Source organism: Pholis gunnellus (genome assembly GCF_910591455.1).
Source record: "Pholis gunnellus genome assembly, chromosome: 4".
Lineage (NCBI taxonomy): Eukaryota > Metazoa > Chordata > Actinopteri > Perciformes > Pholidae > Pholis > Pholis gunnellus.
This window is the reverse complement of record NC_136530.1, coordinates 22,686,088-22,709,179: the sequence shown is the minus strand read 5'-3', so window position 1 is coordinate 22,709,179 and position 23,092 is coordinate 22,686,088. Positions and strand designations below refer to the sequence as shown.

The following is a 23,092-nucleotide window of genomic DNA, read 5'->3' as shown; positions in this document are numbered from 1 at the left end:
GGATACAAGCGACGCTTGAGCGGTCGCCATGCCTAAAGTAGGCAGTATGTAACGGCTAGAAGTTGGCAACACTATGAGCCGTTTTATGAAGCGCTACGTTAACCGTATTGATGTGAAATTGTAACTTATATATAATTATATGAAGGGCCTCGAAGTGCATCGTATATGATACCATAGCTTAGCTAACCGCTAGCTAACGTTGACTCTACTGTCCCCCAGTGCAGGATGGAAGAGTCCCAGACGGGGTGAGCCGCTGCTAAAATAAGGTGCAAACATGGAGCTAACATTATAAGAGCGTCAGTATAACGATGTGGAAACGAGGCGGTCGAAGCTCCGCTCTGGACCGAGCTCAAGCGCTGCTGTCCGCCAAGAGGAACAGGGGAGACGTAGAGTCTGTTCAGGGGTCCACAGGAAACACAGTGAGTCTCAAGCTGCAAACATGTTTCCACGATTTGTGGTGTCACTCTCTCGCTGTCTCTCACTTTGGGTGATGTTTGAACACTCTGTGTCTTGCCTTCCTTTCTCTTTAGGGTGCTGTGGGTGGATCTTTAAAAAACAAATCTGCTTCTTCGAGTACACACCCTTTATTGTCAGATCTGAGTGACCTGTCCTCGGTCAGCTCAGCTCCTGAGCATGGAGGGGACACCATGCTGGGCTCTGCTGCTGCTGCTGCTGCTGGGAAGACCCAGGCAAGAGAGGGGCTGTCGACCACGGTAAATGCAACTGGACTTTAGAAACCTCGACAGTGGGATGTTTTTAAATCCTATTAGACAACAAGCCTCCGCTTTTTGTTTTCTTCCGCCAGGATCTCAGACCTCAGGGCTCTCCGGGTGGAGGAGGGAGCCGGTTCTTGAAGAAGGCTCCACCACCTGCAACCATCAGCAGCCAGTCACCTGTCAGCAAGAGCCACATGCAGCAGGTGCCTGAACACAGGTATGGTTCTGTGAGCGTAAGATAAATAAATGTTAGATTAATCAGTGAATTCTGGAACTGATTCTACTCAAAACATTTCCAGTTCTAATAATCACCTCTCGGGCTATAACTCGTTCTTGTGTTATTCTCCACCTTCATCCCTCTCTGGTCAGAAACATGTCATCTTCCCAGCGGGGCTCCCAGACTGCTGCTTTGAGTAGGCTGGCTCAGATAGAGAGCCGCATCCGCAGCCGCAAACCGGTTCAGGTTCAGGAACAGGCCAGACGGGGGCCAAAACCTGCAGGGAATCTAAATTCAGACGTGGAAGTCTCTCCGCCACCAGCCGCCCGGTCCCTGGAGGCCCCTGTGCAACTCTCAGCACAGTCCAGCGGTGACCAGACACGTTTCCTCAAGAACAAGACGGCTGTAGCTGCTAACAACATTACTACGGCTGCTGCTAGGTCGCCAAAAGGCGGCGATGTTGGTGTCAGGTCCAGAGCTGCTGATGCCGTAGTACCTTTGGCGGGTTTGGAGACAAAGTCAGGGAGAGTAGTGAGTGGTGTCAGTCTGGAAAGTGATGAAGAGGACATGAGGAAACTTCTTGGAGACTCGTTGGATTCGGTAGACAAAAGCTTCTTGATACCGGGGAGACGCTCTTCTGTAAGAACAGCAGACAAGGTACCTTTCAACTTTGAAGGCTTTTTCTTGTCACCACATGTTGTTATTTTCAGTTTGCCTTAGGCTAACACCATCATTACACATGGAAATAGTTCTGTACAAACTCTAAAAATAGACTGTCATAATTTCAAACTATTTTTGATTTAGAAAAATTTGACATACACAGTTTTTTCAGTTCCAAACAACACTATGCTTTTCTCCCTCACAGATGGCCCTCTCCTCACCTCCTCCCGCTGCTGTCCCTCCCTCATCGTCCTCAAACAGAGCACCCCCCCGCTCCCCAGCCTCTCCTCCTCGCCACAGTTCTCCTTTTCGATTCACCGGTCAGGCTCAGGCCCACTTCAGCCCCTCTGTGCTCTCCCCATCCCCCTCTCCTCCCTGTGACTCCCCTCACGGGGGGGCGGGGAGTCCCCAGCGTCCCCTCTCCTCCATGTCCGGCCGCGGGGAGGTGCTTTCTCTGGAGGAGCTCTTCTCTGAAGAGCCCCTCAGTGAGACGAGTGCAGTTACCTCTGAAGGTGAGAGAAGTTCATCGGGGCATCACATACACCTGGAAAGGTGGCAGTTAGTGTTGTAGTTATTACAACACTTGTTTTTATTCATTAATCATGTTTTATTCCTCGCTCTTTATTTCATGCATCCTAGATGGACAACAAGGTACATAAATCATCCCTCTGTAGAGTCAGAATGACCAGACAACAGGACAAATATAGACGCTGTGTAGGGCATCACAAGTTTATGACGAGCTTTCATGGGGGGGTTATGCAGATATTATAGCACATTCTGACATGCATCACTTTGGACATACAGTATAACCATGTCATGAGATTTTGATACAGCAGCCTAGAATAATGATTCATTAGTAGTAGTAGCAGACCAAATCACGTGTTGATGACGCGATCATTTATTAAATTCTGTTATGATCGTGTGTTATTGCAGACTTCAAGATTAATGTGATGACATTAGACGACCTTGGATTTTCCGAGAGGACGCCAGGAAAAGAGGTGGGTAACTAACGACGGCAGGTAATCAGGTCAAATACAGTTAAAGATGAGTTGTGTGTATTATGTCATGCTATCTGAACGTCTATATATTGCATTCATGAATTACATAAAAACTAAAAGAGCTTCAAGGAATTTTTGGGGGTAATTTTGGCCATTATTTCTGTCCATTATGAAATCAATTTACACAACGGGGCAAGCAGGACAAGCGGTCAGAGCAAGGTTTATTAAAACTTGCATTGCCTGTTTTTGGCCACTTGAGGGCAGTGTAAACAAGCTGCAAACGCAAAATGAAAGCTATTATTACATGTGAAGTTGATACAGTGTATCGGATAACAAACGGTTGCTGATTTACACACCCAGCAGTCGCATTTGTATCAGTCTGACAAACCCAAGTTTAATATTGTCTCTCGTCTGAGCTTCATTTTGATCTCCGCCAACTCCCGACATTTCTTCGGTGCTGAGTGAGTTGTAGCCGTGGGTTATTAGAGCTTTTCCACTAAAAACAGCTGCCTGCTGCTGGAAACCAGGGCGCTGAGAGCGGTGGGACTGAGCCATAACAGTTTAGGGAGAGTGTTTGAATTAGTCTTAGTCCGTTAGAGGCTTCACCTTCCAACCCCCCTGTTCTTACACTGGTTGTACATGGTGAGAGATATTTCATGTTTGAATGATACCAGTAGGATTACAATAGCCATTCTTATACACCCACTAACTTACACGAAAATGTTTAATGGATTATTGTCAAATGTAGCTTCGTCTCTTTCTATTGGGTACCTGGTCGATTCCCCAGAGGGACTCCAAAGACTGAAACGTTTGCTTTCTTCCTGCGGCCTAAACAGAGAGAAGTCAAACACAGCGTCCCTCCTCCTGAATCCCCCAACAGACATCAAGAGCGGCCCCGACTGAAGAAGAAGGAGAAGAAAGACGAGCAGCAGCAGCAGCAGCAGCAGCAGGAGGAGGAGGACGCGTTGGACTATCAAAGTGACTTTGAGAGCGAGAGCCGGACAGAGCCTGATCACAGTGTCAGCCAGGTTTCAGAGCACTTGCATTCAGACGTGTCCCGTGGGAGGACAGGAGACGATTACTCGAGCACTCTCTCAGACACAAGTCGCTCCTGGACCTCAGATCACAGTCAAAAACTCAGCGACTCCAGATCCTCCCGATCCTCTTCATCACGTGGCAGCCGGACATTATCTCGCCAGTCAAGGAGACGCGCTTCAGCTAGAAAGGTTTTAAAAGAAACGGCAGTACAGACTCAGCCTGATCCTCTGGCTTACACGTGGACCCCCGCCGGTTAGTCTGCCACTGTAACATTTCTTCACAGTAGCACAAGTCCTCAGGATCGATGTGACACATTGTTATCTCTGGCTCTCCTCCCTCTGTAGGTGTGGCTGCTTTGGGTCCTGCCGTGGCCATGACTTACATGGATCCCACCCCGGCGGTTGCTTACACTCTCAGTGCAGAGATGGTGGAAGGTAAGAGAAGAAAATACAACATGAATACACAGAGAGCACCGGAGAGCATTCTGAGAGAGCCGACCCTTCTGCTGAGGCTCAACTGTATTATGTCGGTAGAAATAGATTAACCAGTTTAAAACCTGCACCTGGATCCTGATGGTAACTATAATGGAGACATCACGGTTTGTGCAAGGAGGATGTTAAACTTCAAGTGACTCATAATCTGGCCATTTTCCGCTCGATATTCATTCAAAATAGTTTGATCGGTGTTCTCTATAAAGATCAGATGACGCATTGGTTCTGAATTAGACATTTGCTCTTTAATTTGCCGGGAGAGCCACACAGCTGGAGCTCCGTGACCAGCTCACCGTCTGGTTCACCGTGGTTTTGCCGCCTGTCTGATCTATTTTAGCTGCGAGCGTATCTGGCGTGAAAACCCACTAATAATTTACGCGTAGGCCTGATTAATAATAAAACGTGCATCCCATGATTGCCAATCTCATTGACTTTTCTGCCCCTTTGTGATCATTTCCGGTGAAAATAATTCCCTCCGAGCACAATTTGAATTGAATTTAAATAGGCTCAATTAGAGCAGAGGAGCAGAGTCTTTTGCTGGTTCCATTGGCTGATTCTGCTGCCAGCGATCAGCGGTTGGCCCCAAAAATCCTGATCGGAGCACCCGTACGCTGCTAAAGCCACGGTACTGATTGTGTGTGTGTGTGTGTGTGTGTGTGTGTGTGTGTCTGTGTGTCCCTCAGCTCTCAGCGTCTCCAACCCAGCTGCATTTGCACTCAATGAAATGCTGAAACAGCAGCTTGCCATGACACGGCGGTTCATTGAAAGCAGACGACGCCTTCACTCCAGCCTGGTGCAGAGCCTGGGACCACCGAGCTACAGATACACCACGCTGGAGGACACCAAGGAGGTAATAAAGCCTCACACGACACAAACACTACATAGTGGTATGTTTTCCTTCATTCGCTGACTGTGATGGAGTTGCCATTCAGAATAGAGGAAGATCATTCCGTATCCTGAGACAGACGAATCGAACAGTCATCCTTTTAAATCCGTTTACATTGTTACATTACATTGTAAATTCCAAACTGCTTTAAAAGCATTGTGTCCTTCTTCCCGCAGTACATTCGTGAGCACAGACCTCCCAAACTGAAAATGGAGGAAGCGTTAGAAGAGGTGCTGCAGGAGATGAGAGACTACCATCATATCTGACCGCTGGTCCTGAAAGTCCCGGATTACTGAACAGCAGACATTATGCCATGTCCTTTTTTTTAAAATCATAATTAAATCATATTTTTTCTAACATGGAAGAATTGTGACATTTGTTGGTTATATATCATAGAATGTGTCGTAAAGATTTGAATGATTTTAACATTTTCCCCTGCTTTACCTTTTCCGACGGGGAACTTAAGCCGTTATCTATGCTCTCTTCAAAGCCACCACTCGATTTTTGGTGGTTTTAAGGATTAGTTTGAATTCATGAAAGTCAAAAGAATAAACCAACTAACTGATCGAGTCAGCAGTAGACCAGCAACCATCGTGTTCTGCAGGGCTAAGTTATGGTTTTGGTCAGTGGAGTCGTCTGGCTTTGAACGGAGCATATATGGATCCAACTGCTTCAGCTCTCTGACGGCACGATAAAGCGGCGGAAAAATTCTAAATATAGCGTACACTTCAAACTTTAAAGTTACTAGAGTGACTCAAGATGTATATCTGGCATAGAATACCTCAAATTATATTTTTCTTGTATATTATAAAATGTACTTTTAGATTGAGACAATACTAAAGTCAAAATCTTGGAAACAGAAGTGACCGTCTTCATTACAACATACTGTATTTAAGAGTAAAGGTCTTCACCGTAGGACGCCGCACGAGTTCATTCATAAAAAAAAGCAACTGTTTAAATAAAGACGCCTGCAGGTGAAGTAACAAAATGTTTATTTAAAAAATAACGTACGTAGTATGTATACAGGCATACCAGATTTTCCAATCTTCATCTTCAACAGTAACTTGAAATTCTAATGATAAGAGCAGGATTTGACGCGATCTAAAGACAAACTCCAGGAACATTTATTAGTGATGGGGGGGGGGGGGGTGAAGGCACAAATTCAGCTTGCAGTTGGAGTCGTCAGTAGAGGTCGTTGAATGGGTAGTGAGGATGTCCTGCATCCCTGGGGACTCGTTCTCCTTCCACCTGCAGCACCCAAACCAAACGTTGATGCTTCTCTCTCCGTTTACCACCACATGACACTTTCTCTGTTAAGTTATCCTTGGAGCCATCAGGGCATTGAGGAGTAACACTTGCACTATTGTGATCACAGGCGCCCATTCATTATATCACAACTGAGCTTGATCAAGATAACATTTTCCAGTTGACTGTAAATAACATCTATAGCAACCATTAAGCAGGTAAAAGCAAAGTCAAAAGAAATGATGAAGAATGGACTTCAATACATTGTGTTCTACCCATTAAAGAGAGAGAGAGAGAGCATAAAGCCCACTTACTTGGATCATTGGTAGAATGTAGCGCCAGCCTTTGTTCAGGGCTGTAATGCTCTTCATTTCCTCGGCTTCGAGGGTAAAGTCAAACACCTTGACGACAAACACAAAGAGATCGACACTTCACGACATACTGGCTATTGTTCCACCAAAACACGATTCACAATGTGCAAGTTCAATTACTTGCAGGCAATAATGGAACCGTAACGAGATATTCTATAGTTCAGAAAATCTCATTAAGAAGGCTGTTGTTTTTTTGGTTTTTTTTAAAATTGCCTCATTGTTGGGAAATGAATTGCCGGACTGAGATTTGACTCCACCTGAAGGTTTTCTTTGATCCGGGACTCTGTCACACTCTTGGGGATTGTCACCACGCCTCGTTGTGTCTGCCACCTGCAAACACAACAAACTTGTGTTGAAATGTACAACACTACAGCAATCATTTGGAAAAGAACGAGCCGTAAAGCACACAGGATTTCTGGTAGTAGGAATGCGAACGTTTGCCACATCAGCTTCATGCAGCATGCTGATAATACCGTATATGTCTCTGTTGGGTTTACAGCTTGTTGCCGGAGCCCCAAGTGGCCAAAAGGTGTATTACTGCGACTTTAACTGTTGCTTGACTGTGTATTTCTGAACCACAGCACCAATTGAATATGTGTATTTAAACTGCTCACTGCTTTTGATACAATAACACTTTTACATATTAAACTGTCACGACACAGCTGTTTTTCTCCTTTTGCACTTACTCTGTGGTTGCCTTCAATAACGTCTGTAGAGCTTAAATGCTCCATGGAATCAATCTAAAAATGCTAAATACAGAAACAAACCTTTTAAAACCTTCAGTATTTGGCTGATGTTGATGTGAAACTGCCAATGTGCACATCAAAGTGCTGTTTAATAAAGCAGATGGATGCATATGTGATCCACATGTGAAAACCTTTAACAACTGGATTTAAGTTTGTTTTTTTATTGTTTTAAGATGTTTTAAGATCTGAAATTTGAAAAAAAAAATGTGAAGATATCTATGTAATAAGATAGCCTGTGTGTTGTTTGCTTAAAGTAAAGTAGATCATGACACACTGGGGTAAAGACACTCAGTTAAGTGAGGAGTAAAATCACCTCAGGAGAATCTGAGCAGGGGACTTCTTATATTTCTCTCCGAGGGTGGCCATCACAGGCTCCTGAAGCAGAACCGGTTCATCTGGATGTTTCCAGGCCCGGTCCGCAGAGCCCAGAGGGCTGTAGGCCGTCATCACCAGGCCCCGGTCCCGACAGTGGGCCAGCAGCTCCACCTGGGCCAGGAACGGGTGGCTCTCTACCTGCCCAACCAAAACACACCGATACCAGTGGCTCGGTTAGTGGCTCACACTTAACCTGTTGAATTAAGATGAACTCTCTCATCGCCACAAGCACCCTGTACCTGCAGGACAGTGGGTTTGATGCTGGCGACTGACAGGACGTCGTCTATCTGCCTGCTGTTGAAGTTGGACAGGCCGATGGATCTGACGAGGCCCTTCTCCACCAGCTTCTCCATGGAAGCCCAGGTCAGCTTGTAGTCTATGTCGTCATACAGCAAGGTGCCGTCCTCCTTTTTGGGGAAGGGAGCATCTCCTTGTCTGGGAGGTACAAAGTGAGGATTCTTGGGATTAAGATACAGCAAGTTAATTAGCTTGTTATGCAAAGAAAACAAAAGGGCAGTTTTTATCAGAGCTTGGTGGAGGCAGAGCTCACTGAAAGGCGTAGGGCCAGTGGATGAGGTAGAGGTCCAGGTACTCCAGCTTCAGGTCCTTCAGGGTCTTCAGGAGGGCCGGCTCCACGTCCTCGGGGTGATGCCGGGTGTTCCACAGCTTGGACGTGACGAACACGTCCTCTCTTCTCAGGGCCTGGTTTACAGAAAACACCGTCAGGTAAACGTTTGACACACCTCGAGCTTCTAATGCAACCTGGTGGAGCTAGTTCTACCTTGCCGGGGCCGAAAGTCTCCTGCAGGGCTTCGCCGATCTCAACCTCATTGCCATAGATGGCTGCACAGTCAATATGGCGATACCCAGCCTCCAGTGCCCAGATAACTGCTTGTTTCACCTGTGATAGTAACAAAACAGGACAAACATTGTTTGGCAAAAAAGTGTTACATAGGTCTCTGTCAAAGCTATGTATTTACAGCAGCATTAAATGAAGTTGTGGCAACAGAATGTGCAACATTGACTTATTATTACCATATTATAAAGTTGATATGGCAACGGTTGCTCATTTACACATCAGTTACAGAGCAAATTAGCATTCATTAAGAGTAATGTGTCCACACATCTGAACAATATAATATTTACTGTCCTTTTAGCGCCGTTTTGTCTCCACCAACTCCTGAGGAAAAGATGTGGCTCTAGAGCTGCTATGTTCACGTGCTAGTCGTTTAGTGCTGAGCAGGCAGTGTGCAATGGGGGGGGGGGGTTTCACAGAAAAAACTGTCGCCTGCTGGAACAGAGGTCAATAAGAGCACTGAGCTAAAACAGTGAGTTGCGGGCCTCGAAAATCAAAGTAAGTTAAAAGAAGCTCAAATGCTCTGTAGAGCCGACAGGAGCCAATGCTAACTCTCTCTGGATTCAGCACTAGGAGCAACACGTCACTTAACACACATTCATTGTTAACATGAAGAGATTGATTAGTGCAGCTCTCATGCATGACCGTACAGATCCACTTCTGCATTTGGATGGAGGAATGAGGGGAAGTGGAACTCAATGTGAAGCCATGCTATGACGTACAGCTGTCAGAATAAATAATATTAAGAAGCCTATTTTTTCAAATATTTTGGAAAGAGGACACAAGTGCAGCCTCTACCTGTCCTGGCTCACTCTTCCACGTCCCCAGTCCGAGGAGGGGCATCTTCCGCCCCGTGTTGAGAACTGCAAAGTCATTCATGCCTCTCAGAAGCACCTTGAAGGGACGAGGAGAGCACGATTCAGTCAGTGAGGGTTGCAGTTACAACAGTTCTATATAAAAATACACCCCGGTAGTTGCCTCATGAAGCTATTTAGACTGCGACACTGGATGATACGCATTCTGTGCACACATGCTTTCCTCTAAAGTTAAAACTGAATTTCCTTGATCTTCTGATTCATGTCTCTACTGTACTTTATTACATTTGGGGGAACGTATTACTGCACTGTAAAATGCATTCAAACATTTCATTCTGTTATTTTTGGCTCTTTGATTTTATTCAGCAACAGATTCTATTTTCATCTAATGCATTATGTTCTAATGCATTTCTCTGCTTTATGTAAAACACCCTATTTGCAGAACAGAGATTCCACATTGTAGGCAAAGCAAATTACTTTGTACGGCACTTAATTAACCTACTCTGACTAATGCACAACATCTATCCCGCTAAAAACAGCATGCATGCTAAACTTAAAACAAACCCACGTTTTGCCTGTTTACTTGATGTGAATCAAAACCAAAGTGACTTGTAGCGCCACTGCATTGTGAAAGAAGGACAGACAGACGTGTTCCAGATCTTTCCTAAAATCCAGGAGGTCTGTCAGCTGATTTCCTGGAAAGTCACGCGCAACCGCCACACCTCAGCGACTGACCGCGCGAGCTCAGCAGCTGTGACACCTCAAAACCTGCTCAACATTAACTACATTAATATGTAGCAAACGTTAGCAGGCAATGTGTGGGGAATGACATGAGTAGCATTAGACAATGTATTGAGACAGAGCAGAATACCTGTGTGGTCACTCAGTGTGCTCACTGTGAAACAGTATTGAGCCAGAAAACAAACAAAAACGTCTGTAAGAAAAATCGCTGCAGCTCTTGATAAATGACAGCTAGCTAGCTTTAGCTTCTCCTGAAGCAGACTCCCGCACTAGACTTTGTGTTACTGTCCGCTTTTTGTTAAATCTGCGTCCAAGGTCAGACCTTTTTCATCGACTTACTCACCCGCTTGTTGCCAACGTCAAAACATAAACGACGCAACATCTGCTTTAGGACCTGACACCTGAATGCCTGCATGGTTCAGCTCAGTGGAGACATTGCATAACATGAAATGATCCGCAGCGGCTCTGCCTACAGTTTAAGTCTCCTACTTACTGTTTCAAGGTTGTAAAACGTGCGGCTTCAAACAAGGACCTCTTCTTCTCGTCCTCCTCAGCGGGACAGATAAGCAGGAGTATCGTTTTCTGCCAAACGTTCAAAAACACCACCTCATTTTGTTGACGTTTCCCTTTCCGGGATGCTGGTTCCTCTATTTCCGGTGAAAACACTTCCCAGACCTGATGAGGAGATGACAGATGGTTGTAACTGAATCTGGAGAGACTTGTATTGATGTAGCTGGCCTAATAAAATCACATGGAAGTGACTTTTGACTGTTAGTTCCTCGACTACAAGAGCTGAAAGATTCTCTATAAGTCGCATGATGTAAAATCCTGCTTGAAAGGACATTCTAGCAAAGTTGTAAGCAGGCAGCAATTGGAGAAATATGTGCTGAAGATAATTTAAGTGGTGTGTTGTCTAATACTATCAAAGGTTTGACTTTTGAAAACGTAATTATATATTAGATTTTAAAATGTAATTGATGTGTACTTTCTTTATTTGATTTGACAGTTGTTGACTACACAGATACTTTGTTACTACTACTAGGCTTCTTGAATATATATATGACACTAAATAGCGCAAGTTAGATATTATTGTAATGTTCCGGACCTTTGCATGAGGAGATTTTCTCAATCTGGACCTTTCGGAATTTTAATTGAATACCCCTGCATTAGAGAATGATTGATACCATGTGAAACAATTTAATGTCATACCAATGAGAGCAACCGAAAGAAAAAATCAACATGACTGATGATTCCTTTTTGCTGTTTTGGTTTTGTGGTACAATATAACGTTCACTACATGTCTGAGGTCTTGTCTGGTCTCAACAGGATCACCTAGTATTTCAGCTGTTTAAAAAATAATCACACACATTAGGTATATTAATAACCTTATGAAAGTAAGCCATGTTCACATACATGAGTAGGCCTATACAATAGTTGGTAAAGGCAGATTAATTTGATCAAATCAAAGGAACAGAGCAACGGAAAACACAGTGGAATTTGAATGAAAGACAATTTCATATGAGGAACCCTGAAAGGGAAACAAAAATACACAAACTAAACAACAATTTTAACGTTTTGTTGGAAACAACAAATATTGTGCCCATCCTCGCCGGGAGGGGGCGGACTGCAGGAGAAGATGCACCGCAAAACTACAGGGAGAAAAGCAGAAACGGAAGTAAGATTAATAACAACAACCTGAGTTGCAACTTGGTCAAAACTTTACTGCCGTTAAAACATTTGTATTTACGTTATTATAGTCGTTACGGACGCCGTATTACGGGGGAAGAATTGTCCTGCGTGTCGTGGACGTGGTTTGTGCTGGAAGTCAACGGATAGTTTAGCAGTTGGAGCGGCTACGTTAGCTAACTCTGTGTAAGACTAGCGTGACTTCTTATTGACAACCTGAGTAAGCAAACAGTAGTATAATATGCAGAGGTTTTGCTCTGTGCTTAGTTTTAACAAGGCGCTGGCTGTAGGTGGACTGTCTGTAAACTGTCGTTGACACGTCCTGGTAGTTTTTATGCGGCGCTGACAGAGCCCCGGTTCGCCCGCAATGCTCCCGCAGCTGCTCATACCTCTCAAATAGCTGGCTCCTCTCCTCCCGTCTCCCGTCTCCCGATGGCTCACTGCGGCTCCTCCGAGCCGAGTGCAAAGGCACCGCGTCCCGAGAGCAACACGCCGTCACAGGGCGGCGTCGACCAGAGCATGAAGCCGGTGCTGTTCGAGATCTTCGGTGAGATATGGACCGTCCAGTCGCGGCTCGGCCAGGGAGTCTCGGCCTCGGTGTACCGGGTCAGCTCCACCGGCAGAGCCACCGCCACCGCCGCGGTCAAGGAGTTTCAGGCCGACACCCAGGGAGGAGATTACGGGTATCACAAGGAGAGGTCCGTGCTGGAGGACATCCAGGGGCACAAAAACATCGGTAACAACATGGTTTTACTAAAACTATTTGATTAAAAAAACGAAAATGCTGACATGGAAATTAAATGTAATTTCTTACTATTCTTGTAAGTCACAGGGTTTGTCACAGGGTTCTGCAAAATAATCATGGCTGACAGCTCTGTAAACCTATTTAAAAAAACATGAAACAGTTACTGGCATTACCCTGTAGTCAATGCTATTGCCTTGTTTTGTTAAATGTGATACAATTCCAACAGTACAGGCGCAGCTGTTTGTAATGACAGTCTTTCCTCCCATCAGTGACACTGTACGGGGTGTTCACCAACCACAGCTGTATGGGTGTCGCCACCCGCTGTCTGCTGCTGGAGCTCCTGGATGTCAGTGTGTCTGATCTGTTGGTGAGAAGCAGCATTGGTACCCAGGGTGCCAGGTGAGTGACGTCCAGTCCCTGCTTCCAAAAAGAAAAAGAAAATACATGAGCGCTGTTTTGGCCTGCAGGTCTTTTCTGTTGTATTTGTCCGGGTTTCATTCTCTGTTGCCTCCTGAGGACCATGAAGATTATTTGTTTGTGCTTCTCAAAGCACAACATGTGCTCACTAGTGATGGTGAAATGAAGTAGTGACACATTGTGTAATAACCTGCATCTAATTATTTTATATTACATACATCTACACCTAGTTCAAACTTATGCAGGAATAATACCACCGTCATGCAATAACGTCTCCCTTCATTAAGGTCATGATGTTCAGTTTTTTGTTGAAAGTTGCCATCTGTAGCGCTGAACTGTACTGCATTATACACAGAGACGTCTGTTATTTAGCCTGCCCTCATTGATATTAATGGGGTGGACGAGACAATAGGAACAACTGTCAGTATAACAATACAATTCTACAACCACAGACTTCAGCCTCCAAAATGACCATACAGTTGCATCGAGTCCTTGCAACAATAGCTTCATGACAGGAGGATTTATTTCAACGCTATTGCATTAGTTTTAGCTAGGAGTTGCTAATAAACTGGTAATTAAGCATAAGTAGCCCCACTATGCATTTGTACATACGGCTTAATGGCCAAAACCTTTGCCTCCCATACAGGAGAAGACTGGTTCATTCCCCCTATTTTGAACTCGTGTTTCCACTGATCATCATGCAGCTAGAGGCCCATGTAATTCTTAAATTACATTATTAAATCACAAGTACATTTTGCGACATTACATTAGAAAAAATAGCATCTTGTCCACCACGTAACACGCTACAAGCTCGATAATTTCCCTCGTAGTGAAAGCCGCTCCTGTTTCACAGATGTAGCACCGGCGTCGTTCTCCTCCTTGATTAGCTTTGCCACCCACCAGTGTTGTGAAGCTGGGCGTATGCAGGTGTTTCTTTAAATTTGAAGTGGAGTGCTTTGCAGCTGTCAGACACCCGTCCCCCAGGCACAATTTACATTTCACTGTAACGGATTGCTCATTTGAAAACGTAACTAAATATCTGATCACTTTAACTGCGTTATGATGCTGGGTATGATGCATGCTGGATGTGGCCTTCACGAATGAAAAATGTATGTTTGCCGGCAGACCCCAGCAGGGCCACTCCATGTGGCTCGTCCAGCACTGTGCCAGAGACATCCTGGAGGCTCTCGCCTTCCTCCACAGGGAGGGCTACGTCCACGCTGACCTCAAGCCACGCAACATTCTCTGGAGCGCCGACGACGAGTGCTTCAAGCTCATCGACTTCGGCCTCAGTTTCAAAGAGGGCAACCAGGTGGGCGTGCCTGGGAATCTGAAGGTCAGTAGAAGTGTAGTCGAGTATTGCATTTCTGACTCGCTCCCTGCCTCACCTCCTCCAGGACGTCAAGTACATCCAGACAGACGGGTATCGAGCTCCGGAGGCCGAGCTGCAAAACAGCCTCGCTCAGGCCGGGGTGGAGGTGGACGTGGAGTCGGGCTGCACGGCCGCCGTGGACATGTGGAGCCTGGGCATCATCCTGTTGGAGATGTTCTCAGGAATCAAACTCAAAGAGACCGTCCGCTCGCAGAAGTGGAAGGTATGACAAAGCTCTGCTCGTGGTGGACAGGGAAATATATCTGTAAACAAATGAAGGTAGTTTGTAGAAGTTTTGAATCAACTGTTCAGTAAGGGCGAGTCACATAAAGCAGAACCTTGGTTGCAAAATAAAAAACATGTTGTCCTCTTCTTCAGGATAACAGCGCCGGCCTTGTAGACCATATTTTTGCCAGCAACAGTGTGGTGTGCCCTGCCATCCCTGTCTACCACCTCAGAGACCTTATCAAAACGTAAGTTTTCACACATATAGCTTTGAATGCAGACCGCTTAGACATGACTGCAATGCTACTTGCTGTGCTGTGTGTTGACCGGCTTACCTGTGTAAGCAGAGGAATATTGTCTATTGTCACTTTGGTACTTTGTGTCTACAGCATGCTTCTCAATGACCCGAAGCAAAGATGCACCGCTGACACTGCCCTGCTGAGCCCATTCTTCAGTATTCCCTTTGGTATGTGTCAGTATTTCAGACGTGTATCACATTTACCATAGACGTATTCTGGATACCATCAGCTATCATGGAGGGGGCGGGGTTTATGACCTATACTGCAGCAAGCCACAGGGGAGCGATGGAGACGTTTTGACCTCACTTTTAGGGAGGTGTCATGTCGTCTTTATATAACGTGTGTGTGTATGTGTGTGTGTCAGCTCCTCACATTGAGGACCTGGTTCTGCTGCCCACTCCTGTCCTGCGACTGCTGAACCTGATCGATGACAGCCATCTGCACAATGAGGAAGAGTATGAAGGTACAACACTCTTTAAGTTATGAAATGAATTGGTGAATTTCTGAGTTGATTTCCTGGTTTCTTTCGGTAAAAGTAAGTCAAAATGTCTGTCGTTGCTTCTCCCAGACATCCTTGAAGACATGAAAGAGGAGTGCCAGAAGTACGGCTCAGTGGTTTCTCTGCTCATCCCCAAGGAGAACCCTGGGAAAGGACAGGTTAGATATAACAGCAAGTGTTTTTAATTAAACTGAGAATTTCCTATTACTGCTTCCAATTTTAGAGTCAACAATAACATTTACAGTTATTATTGTGCTATAAAGTAAGAAAAAAAGAAGGCAATATTCTCTTTATCATTTTTTTTAACGCAGGTGGAATATAAAGACAGATGATTTTAGCAGTTGTATTCTGTACAACTACTCTTGCTACACTGATAAAGTGGTCTGTCCTTTCATTTGAACTAATTTCCCCCAATGTCCACTGGGTGCAGCTGCATGGCGCTCCTCCCTGGTGCTGGAGATGAGCTACTTGTGATTGTATATCAATGCTTGTATTTAACAACAATTATGTTGAATTTTATTGACACATTTAAATTGTTATTGATATTGTCTCAACATATTTACAGGAAAACAAATTCTTCTTGTCTGTAGCGGGTGAGAAGAAAAAGGAGGAGATATTCGTGTCCCGTGTGAATGGGTCAACGAGTTCAGGTTGCCGTCTTTTATTGTGCTTTTGTAACGTTACTTATGTACTAACGTACTTAAGTTACGTAACAAGTGTGCTCATTTGATCCCAAACCACAACCTTTTCCTATACCTAACCGAGTAAGCATAAAAACGAAGAATACCGAACAAAGCTTTATTTTGAAAAGACGCTGTATGCAGGCAACAAGCGGAAACTGTTTATTTTGAAAAGTTTATTTTGAAATTCTGCATCCCTGATGCTTCCAAAAAAGCATAGGGCCACTGTCCAAGCCGTTGTCATCTGACGAGTTGGGAGTGAGAATAAGTTGACTACACACAACAACAACAAAATTCAAAAAAAACATGGCTGCTGCTTGAAAAAGTGGCGCCTCTGAAACCCTTTCAGCGGACTTTGATCCGCAACGAAAGCCATGGTGGGACCAGAGTGTGACGGGGGGGGGGGGGGGGGCGCATCCAGTGGACATCCGGGGTTACACACACACGCTCAAGTCATTCACGCACTAACCCATCAACATGTCCTGTGTGTGGCCATCAGGTGTTCGTGGAGTATGCCAACTCCAGCGACTCCAAAGAGGCTCAGAGGCTGCTGACGGGCCGCACCTTTGACGGAAAGTTTGTTGTGGCCACCTTCTACCCTCTCAGCGCCTACAAACGAGGTTACTTGTACCAGACTGTGCAGTGAAAGTGTTTGCATGAAAGAACACAACCGTATAGCCCACCACAGGGTCCATTTCCTCCCTTGGTGGCTACGAGTTCTGCATGTCATTCATGTGTTTGTTCTACCGCGAATCTGTGTTTCCTGCAGAGTGTAAATTGAACTCCGCTGTCATCTCTGCTGCCTCCAGTCTGCACTACTCTTTAACTGTGCCAGAGGTCTGTGGTCTGGGTACAGCGGTTCCTGTTTGAGATTTCCGTTTCACCTCTCATTCATTCATAGAAACGACCCCACTGAAAGAATGAGTGATGAATGAATGAATCCCAATAATAAGGACGAGTGAAAGCCTTTATCAAATGAAGCGTTACGTTTGGGAATCTGTAGAACAAGTGTCAGAGAGACACTTGAGTCAGGTATGTGATGAGAGACGTGTAGCAGAATGTTTGGGAGTTTCTTGTCTGTCAAACACATCCTGTTAAATTCATCACACTTATCATATTATCATTTGTTATGTTGAGAATTTAAACTAAGGTACCTGAGTGGTACAAGGGCATACACAGTTACCCTCTGCTGGCTCTTCAGGCAGTCATCAGGGAGAAGTGGTTTGGAGTGACCCCTCCACCAGCTGGTAGTCTTCACCCACTCACCCACCCTCTGCCAACATCTGAGCAAGCCGAGGGCCCCTGGTGCCCTGTCCTGTAGCCTTGAAGCTTTCTTTTTGCAACAGTACATACTCAGAGGATATTTCTATCAGTTGATTGTGCGCCCGTTTATGACAACACAACAGTGAGTTCTGTGTTTTGACTGCAACACTTAAAAGGGCACAGGATCAATTAAATGTTATTGACTACGTGCGGAAAATGATCAGAGATACTTCCTGCTTGAGCGGGTTAGAAAACGACCGACGTATCGATAAAATCTGAATTGTTAAGTACGAACAGAATTTGCAGAAACGTTAGATCATGTTTTCTAACTCATAAAGCCAAGTACGCTTTAATTTCACCTTGTGTGATTGGCATTATCGTGTTCAGAGTTCTATAGAGCGACAGTAGCCAGTGTACACAAAAGGAGGAGTTTTAAGCCACTGTGTGTAACGTTTGTAGCGTCATTCTAATATAGTCTGTAGAAAATGAGGACACTCCTGGTGGAAATTGCTGCAATTTATGTGTTGCTTTTGCCCAAGTTGGACATTTTCAAATCCTACACATAGTGGCTGTCGCACTATGCAACGTGAAGAGATATTGCGCGGTGGCTATTGTACTGAGTAGACCGATAGAGTGTAATCTTCAACTCATATCTTCAATCTTTCATTTAGTTTGCGCTTGAACCAGTGGATTGATGGGTGGACTGCAAGCCCTCTTGGGACATAGGTCTGTTACCCACAATGCAGGGCACAGTATCGTGTCATACTTCTGTCAGTTTACGAGAAATGTAGCTAGATGCATGACAAAGTATGTGAGGGTTATGAATCAATAAGAGTTGTAAAATATGCTGTCATGAAACAGAGATTTCTTTGAACCAACAAAGTAATATAAAGTTATGTTGTATTATTATATCGGGGCAGTTGGACAGTTTTATATAGAAGCGTGATTATGTTGCAAAGCAGCGACAAAGTGGGTCTTTTTTTTTTTTTTTGCAGTAGAAAGTACTTTTTGTTGAACCAGAAAGTTTTTGTTCTCTTGGTTCCACCTTTAGATACCAGTTGACATCCAGTACCCATCAAGCCCACTGCGTCACACTGAAACCTTCGACGATTTCTACATTCACGCTAGCTAACTAACCAAAATGCTGCTATAACACCAGGTTGTGCTACACCTGCATTCGTCTATTCCTCGAGTAGCCCAAGATGCAGACGCCTTAGAGAATAATCCCCATCCAGCAGATAAAGTCAACTCGTTCAGCTTCTTCATGAAGCCGAACGACACACATTCTTCACTGCACTCCTGTTGAAGCCAGACTAAGTGACTTTTACTGAACAGCGGCCACTGCAACTACCAGTGACGATGATGGTGTTTCGCTAATGATGGTGTTAGCTACAGCAAGTGCTAAACTGATGCTATTAGCTAAATGCTAAAAATGCTGCACTACGGATTAGCTTTGCATTTAGCAGCACTGTTTACCATTTAGCAAACAGGCTAAGTCATTGTAAGTCATTGTAACGGTCGCACAAGTGGAGATGCGTATATATATATATATATATATATATATATATATATATATATGAACATATATTTACAAAATGCTTTAAAAGCAAAGAAAAATGAAGACACAAGGCAATATATCAACAGGAAGCCAAACACAAGCAATACAAACTAAGGTCAAATTTGAGCCCCGATAAAACAGCACATTAGATGAAACCAATACAATAAATAAAAAGGAAATGGAATAAGAGCAAAGGAAACATTAAAATAAGCAAATTAAAAGACGAGCATGGCCGTAGCAGCAAAACCTCTGGTGTACTGACTTGAGGAAGGCTGTGTGTTATTGCTCATTTAAGCAAAAGAACGAGTTATTCCTTCTCTAGAACTTCCATAGTCTCGCTTTACAGTCTGGTGTGTGAAGAACTGCAGCTGGTTCATGTTGTAGAGCACAAATAAACATTTGTAATGTGATTTGAGTATGTGAGAGAAACTTTATGTTCATTAAAATAAGACAATATTTAAAGCTTTATGGACGGATACATCTTCCTCTGTCAAAGTATATCAAGTACTAAAAACAAACATATTTTTCTACCACCTTTATTTGTACGTGCCTAAAATGTGAATTCCAGAGTTTCCAGTCGAGAGTGTCGCTGGCCTAAAAATCTCGATTTGAAACTCCAACTACTTGACTATTCAGCACTTTTAAATCAGCAATCTGTGGTGCGTCAGCGAGATGGTGAGTGTTGTCAGTGACTTGTCATCACCCAAACAACAATACCAAGTTAAAAACACATTGTCTTCCATACTTTGTCACAGACCTGGTGCACAAAATTGACCTTTGGCAATGTCGAGATGTTCCTTTTTAAGGCATTTGAAATTTGATTTTGTTGTTGATTTTCATTTATGAAATATTTAGCTCCATTGTTATCTTCTGTGTGTATGATTCTGCTGCTCACCTCTGACATAACAAAGGATAGTGTCAGTAGTTTTTGGCGAAATGTTTACCGACTAGGTTCCTGCAAGACTAAACTCCCCACAGCTTTACTTTACGTTATCAAATAGTAAGTACGGACCTTCATCTCTGTGGCGTACAACGTGCTATTAGGAAGAATCAGTTGTTTGTTTTGCTGTGTGAGTTCAGACTTGGATAATTCGAGGAGCTGTGTTAGTGAGTTTGTGTTTGTGTCTCTCTGCTCGTCAATAAAAGCTTCATCCCTTTTGGAGAGAAGACCACTGAACCACTACAGCTGATAACACGGAGAAGCACAGAGGCGCGACGTTCAGGGACGACTTCTAAAAGACAGGATATGAGTTGTATGTTATGCACCAGACTTTATTTACATGAATCCACTATTTAAAGCCACACTGCCATTGTTTAATGCACTGCAGCCTGATCAGTTTGTAACGGGTTCGTTCACATCTTGTGTCACACAGTACAAGTGTGTATTAATGTTGACTCTAGCTTATTAGTTGTATTTTGGGTTTTTATTGTTTGTAGTTTAAAAAAAGGCAAAGCAGGTTTCTCCATTGATGGCTGCACTTCATCACTATGACATTATTTCTTCACTCCTGGTGTGTGTGTGTATGTGTGTGTGTATGTGTGTGTGTGTGTGTGTGTGTGTGGTGGGGGGGGGGGGGGGTTCCACATTAAGTGTGTTCTATGCAGGTGAAAAACAGACAGTCTTCTGTTCACTCTGTTCTCCCGTCTAATGTGATGTTATTGGACTTTTCTCTTGTGTCTCTCTCCATCACGGTGGCGCTGTGTGCACTTAGTTAATGCTCACTGTTCCAGTTAACCATTAAGAGACGTGAACACAATCAGACCTGACCTGATTTCAACATTTAAGTCAAGCAGCTTTGTGAGATTGTCAGACGTGTTTTCTACCCATTGGGGACAATGTGCAGGCTAAGGCTCGATTAATCCGTTCATTGTTTTTGATTAATTACTAGAATAAAGTTGAAAAATACGACTTGTTTTGTCCAATAGTCCACAACATACGGATCTAAAGCTGTGGTTCTCAAACTGAGGGGAAATGGAGACTTCAAGGGAGCAACGTGAGCCTCAATTTGCGTGACAAATTCTACTCCTTCTCTGAATCATGACTAAAATCTTGACATCCAACAAATAATGTCCATCACGAATAAACATCCCTAAATACAGTAAGAAATCATAGAAAAGACGCTCCTTATAACTACAGAACTTGCCAGAGAATCCTCATGTTTGAAAGTTTATTTCAGTATCTCAGTTACTCAGTCACAGCTGCTTGTATCTGTTGGTACATTGCAAACAGCAACTGCAGATCGCTAATTCAACATACTTTTAAGAGTGAATATTTGCCAAATTTGCAAAAACATTGTTTTTTAGTACACAGTTAACTCATTTTGCCCCCAAAAATGTCACTTCCTGTTCGAGCATGATAATCATGAGGGTGATGTCTCAGCTTTGTAAACCTCTATTGTATTACTAAGATTGTTGACAATGTATATTCTATTGATTGACTTATCAGTTAACTAACTGTTGCAGCACTAATAAAGTTATTCACTTTCTCACCAATAACACGAGAAAAAAAAATAATATTGGCACAAGACTGTTTCCATGAATGCGTCTGTTAGCTAATACGAAATGCTAAAAAAGAGCGTAGCTTCAAACACGTTGATGCTCGAGCTCCCTTGTTGATGTTGAACTTTGTTGATATCACACTCCAGCTGATTCATAGTGGTCTGTAATGAGGCCCTGCATGGCACAGTATTGTCTTCATAAATGCCAGTTTCTGTGTGGAAAGTGGCCCCGTGCATCCTTTTTTTGCGCACTGGCTTTAGTCCTGTTCAGAGCAGCAAGCAAGAGTGTCGTAGTACTTTGTGTGTGCGTAGTGGTCGACCGCAGTACTGATGGTGAGCACACGGTGGAGAACAGACTCTGATCCCCTTCAGAGAGCGCTGTCTCACTTGTTGGGGGATCCCGAGCCTTCCAGTTATTACCTCACTACTATTATTAGTACTTCCTCGTCCAGCTTTTAATGCTGTATTAATACTACCTGTCTTCCCATCGGTTTGAAGTCAATTCTGCCTTTGTGTGCGGACACTAAAAGCAAATCTGCGCTCACAGGACATGAGGGCTTAACCCAGACAGGCTTCTGCAAATGCAGCGATGTGCAGTTGTTGTTGTCTTTTCGTTGCATTACAGGATTTCTTGGTGTTTTAAGTCTTAACATTTCAAACACTTCTATTCGTGCTCGCCAATGAGCAGCTTTAAATCAGTTTATCTTCCATTTTCTGTCATCTAAGAAGACATTTGTGTTCTTTTTGTCTTCGCTTTAATTTCATTGCACCTGACCTCTAGGAGCAGACTTTGATACGCTCTCAGCACATCTGTGCATTAGTGTGTGTCTAGATAACGTGTGTGTGTGTGTGTGTGTGTGTGTGTGTGTGTGTGTGTGTGTGTGCGCACATGTGTAGAGGATGAAGTTGCAGTATTTAGTTTTTGGTGGCAGTGTTTATAAGACTGTCTGTCTGAGGCCCATATGTAACATTGTGTGTCAGACTATTTTCTTCCATTTGTGTGTGTGTGTGTGTGTGTGTGTGTGTGTGTGTGTGTGTGTGTGTGTGTGTGTGTGTGTGTGTGTGTGTGTGTGTGTGTGTGTGTGTGTGTGTGTGTGCAGTGTTATAGCTGAAGCGCTGTATGCCTGTTTTTGCTTGCAATCTCAATTTTGAAATCACAAGAACAAATGTGAGTCAGTGCATTATGCAAGAGTGCAGCCAGCTATTTATACTGTGATGTCTATATGATCCATTCCTAATAACAAAGCACACATTGTTTAAGGCTCGTCTTTACAGCACAGGACATAAAGAATAGGATGTGACGACAGGTAACCAAACGCTTGGTTCCGCTCAACAGAGCGTGACGCAGCACTTCCCCTCAAGTCACAGTCAACTCGAGGGTTCATCAAGAGTCACACAGACTGTGGGCGAATAGGAACAATCACACTACAACTCATCATCTGTGAGCAGTTAATGTGATACACATTTAATAACAGACGTCCTTTTTTTTCCCTAAATTTAAAGCTGCATAAATCGATTTGATTTTGCCGGCCGGAAAAGCAAAACAACTTTCCAAAATAGACTAAAAAGCTCTGTAGAGCTGAGATATGCAGAGTTGGGTAATAATTCTCTGATTATCTGGTTTGGGCTTTAAGAATGACCTCATATTACACGTTGTTCTTGGTCCATTGTTAGTATGAACACATGAATGAGTAC

General features: G+C 43.9%; 3 protein-coding genes across 3 annotated transcripts; 2 read left to right on the top strand and 1 right to left on the bottom strand.

Moving 5' to 3' along the window:
- Positions 1–308: 308 nt before the first annotated feature.
- On the top strand, positions 309–5,319 carry cUnh19orf44 (chromosome Un C19orf44 homolog; the record flags this gene model as incomplete). Its single annotated transcript, XM_079157616.1, has 10 exons — positions 309–419; positions 531–713; positions 806–933; positions 1,086–1,590; positions 1,799–2,105; positions 2,527–2,591; positions 3,428–3,881; positions 3,974–4,063; positions 4,804–4,970; positions 5,183–5,319. The coding sequence occupies 10 exons, from the start codon at positions 309–311 to the stop codon at positions 5,270–5,272; spliced, it is 2,100 nt and encodes a 699-aa protein (XP_079013742.1). The 3' UTR covers positions 5,273–5,319.
- A 668-nt stretch (positions 5,320–5,987) lies between these two features.
- On the bottom strand, positions 5,988–10,788 carry akr1a1b (aldo-keto reductase family 1, member A1b (aldehyde reductase)). Its single transcript, XM_079157610.1, has 9 exons — positions 10,649–10,788; positions 9,398–9,493; positions 8,525–8,644; positions 8,294–8,445; positions 7,983–8,178; positions 7,682–7,881; positions 6,880–6,952; positions 6,566–6,652; positions 5,988–6,254 (listed from the first exon to the last, which is right to left on the bottom strand). The coding sequence occupies exons 2-9, from the start codon at positions 9,476–9,478 to the stop codon at positions 6,189–6,191; spliced, it is 975 nt and encodes a 324-aa protein (XP_079013736.1). The 5' UTR covers positions 9,479–9,493; positions 10,649–10,788; the 3' UTR covers positions 5,988–6,188.
- A 1,119-nt stretch (positions 10,789–11,907) lies between these two features.
- Positions 11,908–20,435, top strand: uhmk1 (U2AF homology motif (UHM) kinase 1). Its single transcript, XM_079157608.1, has 9 exons — positions 11,908–12,577; positions 12,856–12,985; positions 14,129–14,315; positions 14,401–14,598; positions 14,754–14,848; positions 14,990–15,066; positions 15,264–15,362; positions 15,468–15,556; positions 16,578–20,435. The coding sequence occupies exons 1-9, from the start codon at positions 12,274–12,276 to the stop codon at positions 16,722–16,724; spliced, it is 1,326 nt and encodes a 441-aa protein (XP_079013734.1). The 5' UTR covers positions 11,908–12,273; the 3' UTR covers positions 16,725–20,435.
- Positions 20,436–23,092: the final 2,657 nt, after the last annotated feature.

Bases quoted from the DNA above. Each gene is read 5' to 3' on its own strand.
- akr1a1b (XM_079157610.1), bottom strand. From the start codon at position 9,478: ATGAATGACTTTGCAGTTCTCAACACGGGGCGGAAGATGCCCCTCCTC. The intron at 7,882-7,982 runs GTACAGGGTGCT...TTGGTTGGGCAG, and splicing joins TCAAACCCACTGTCCTGCAG to GTAGAGAGCCACCCGTTCCT. The intron at 6,255-6,565 runs GTAAGTGGGCTT...TGGGTGCTGCAG, and splicing joins ACATTCTACCAATGATCCAA to GTGGAAGGAGAACGAGTCCC.
- uhmk1 (XM_079157608.1), top strand. From the start codon at position 12,274: ATGGCTCACTGCGGCTCCTCCGAGCCGAGTGCAAAGGCACCGCGTCCC. The intron at 12,986-14,128 runs GTGAGTGACGTC...GTTTGCCGGCAG, and splicing joins ATTGGTACCCAGGGTGCCAG to ACCCCAGCAGGGCCACTCCA. The intron at 14,599-14,753 runs GTATGACAAAGC...CCTCTTCTTCAG, and splicing joins TCCGCTCGCAGAAGTGGAAG to GATAACAGCGCCGGCCTTGT.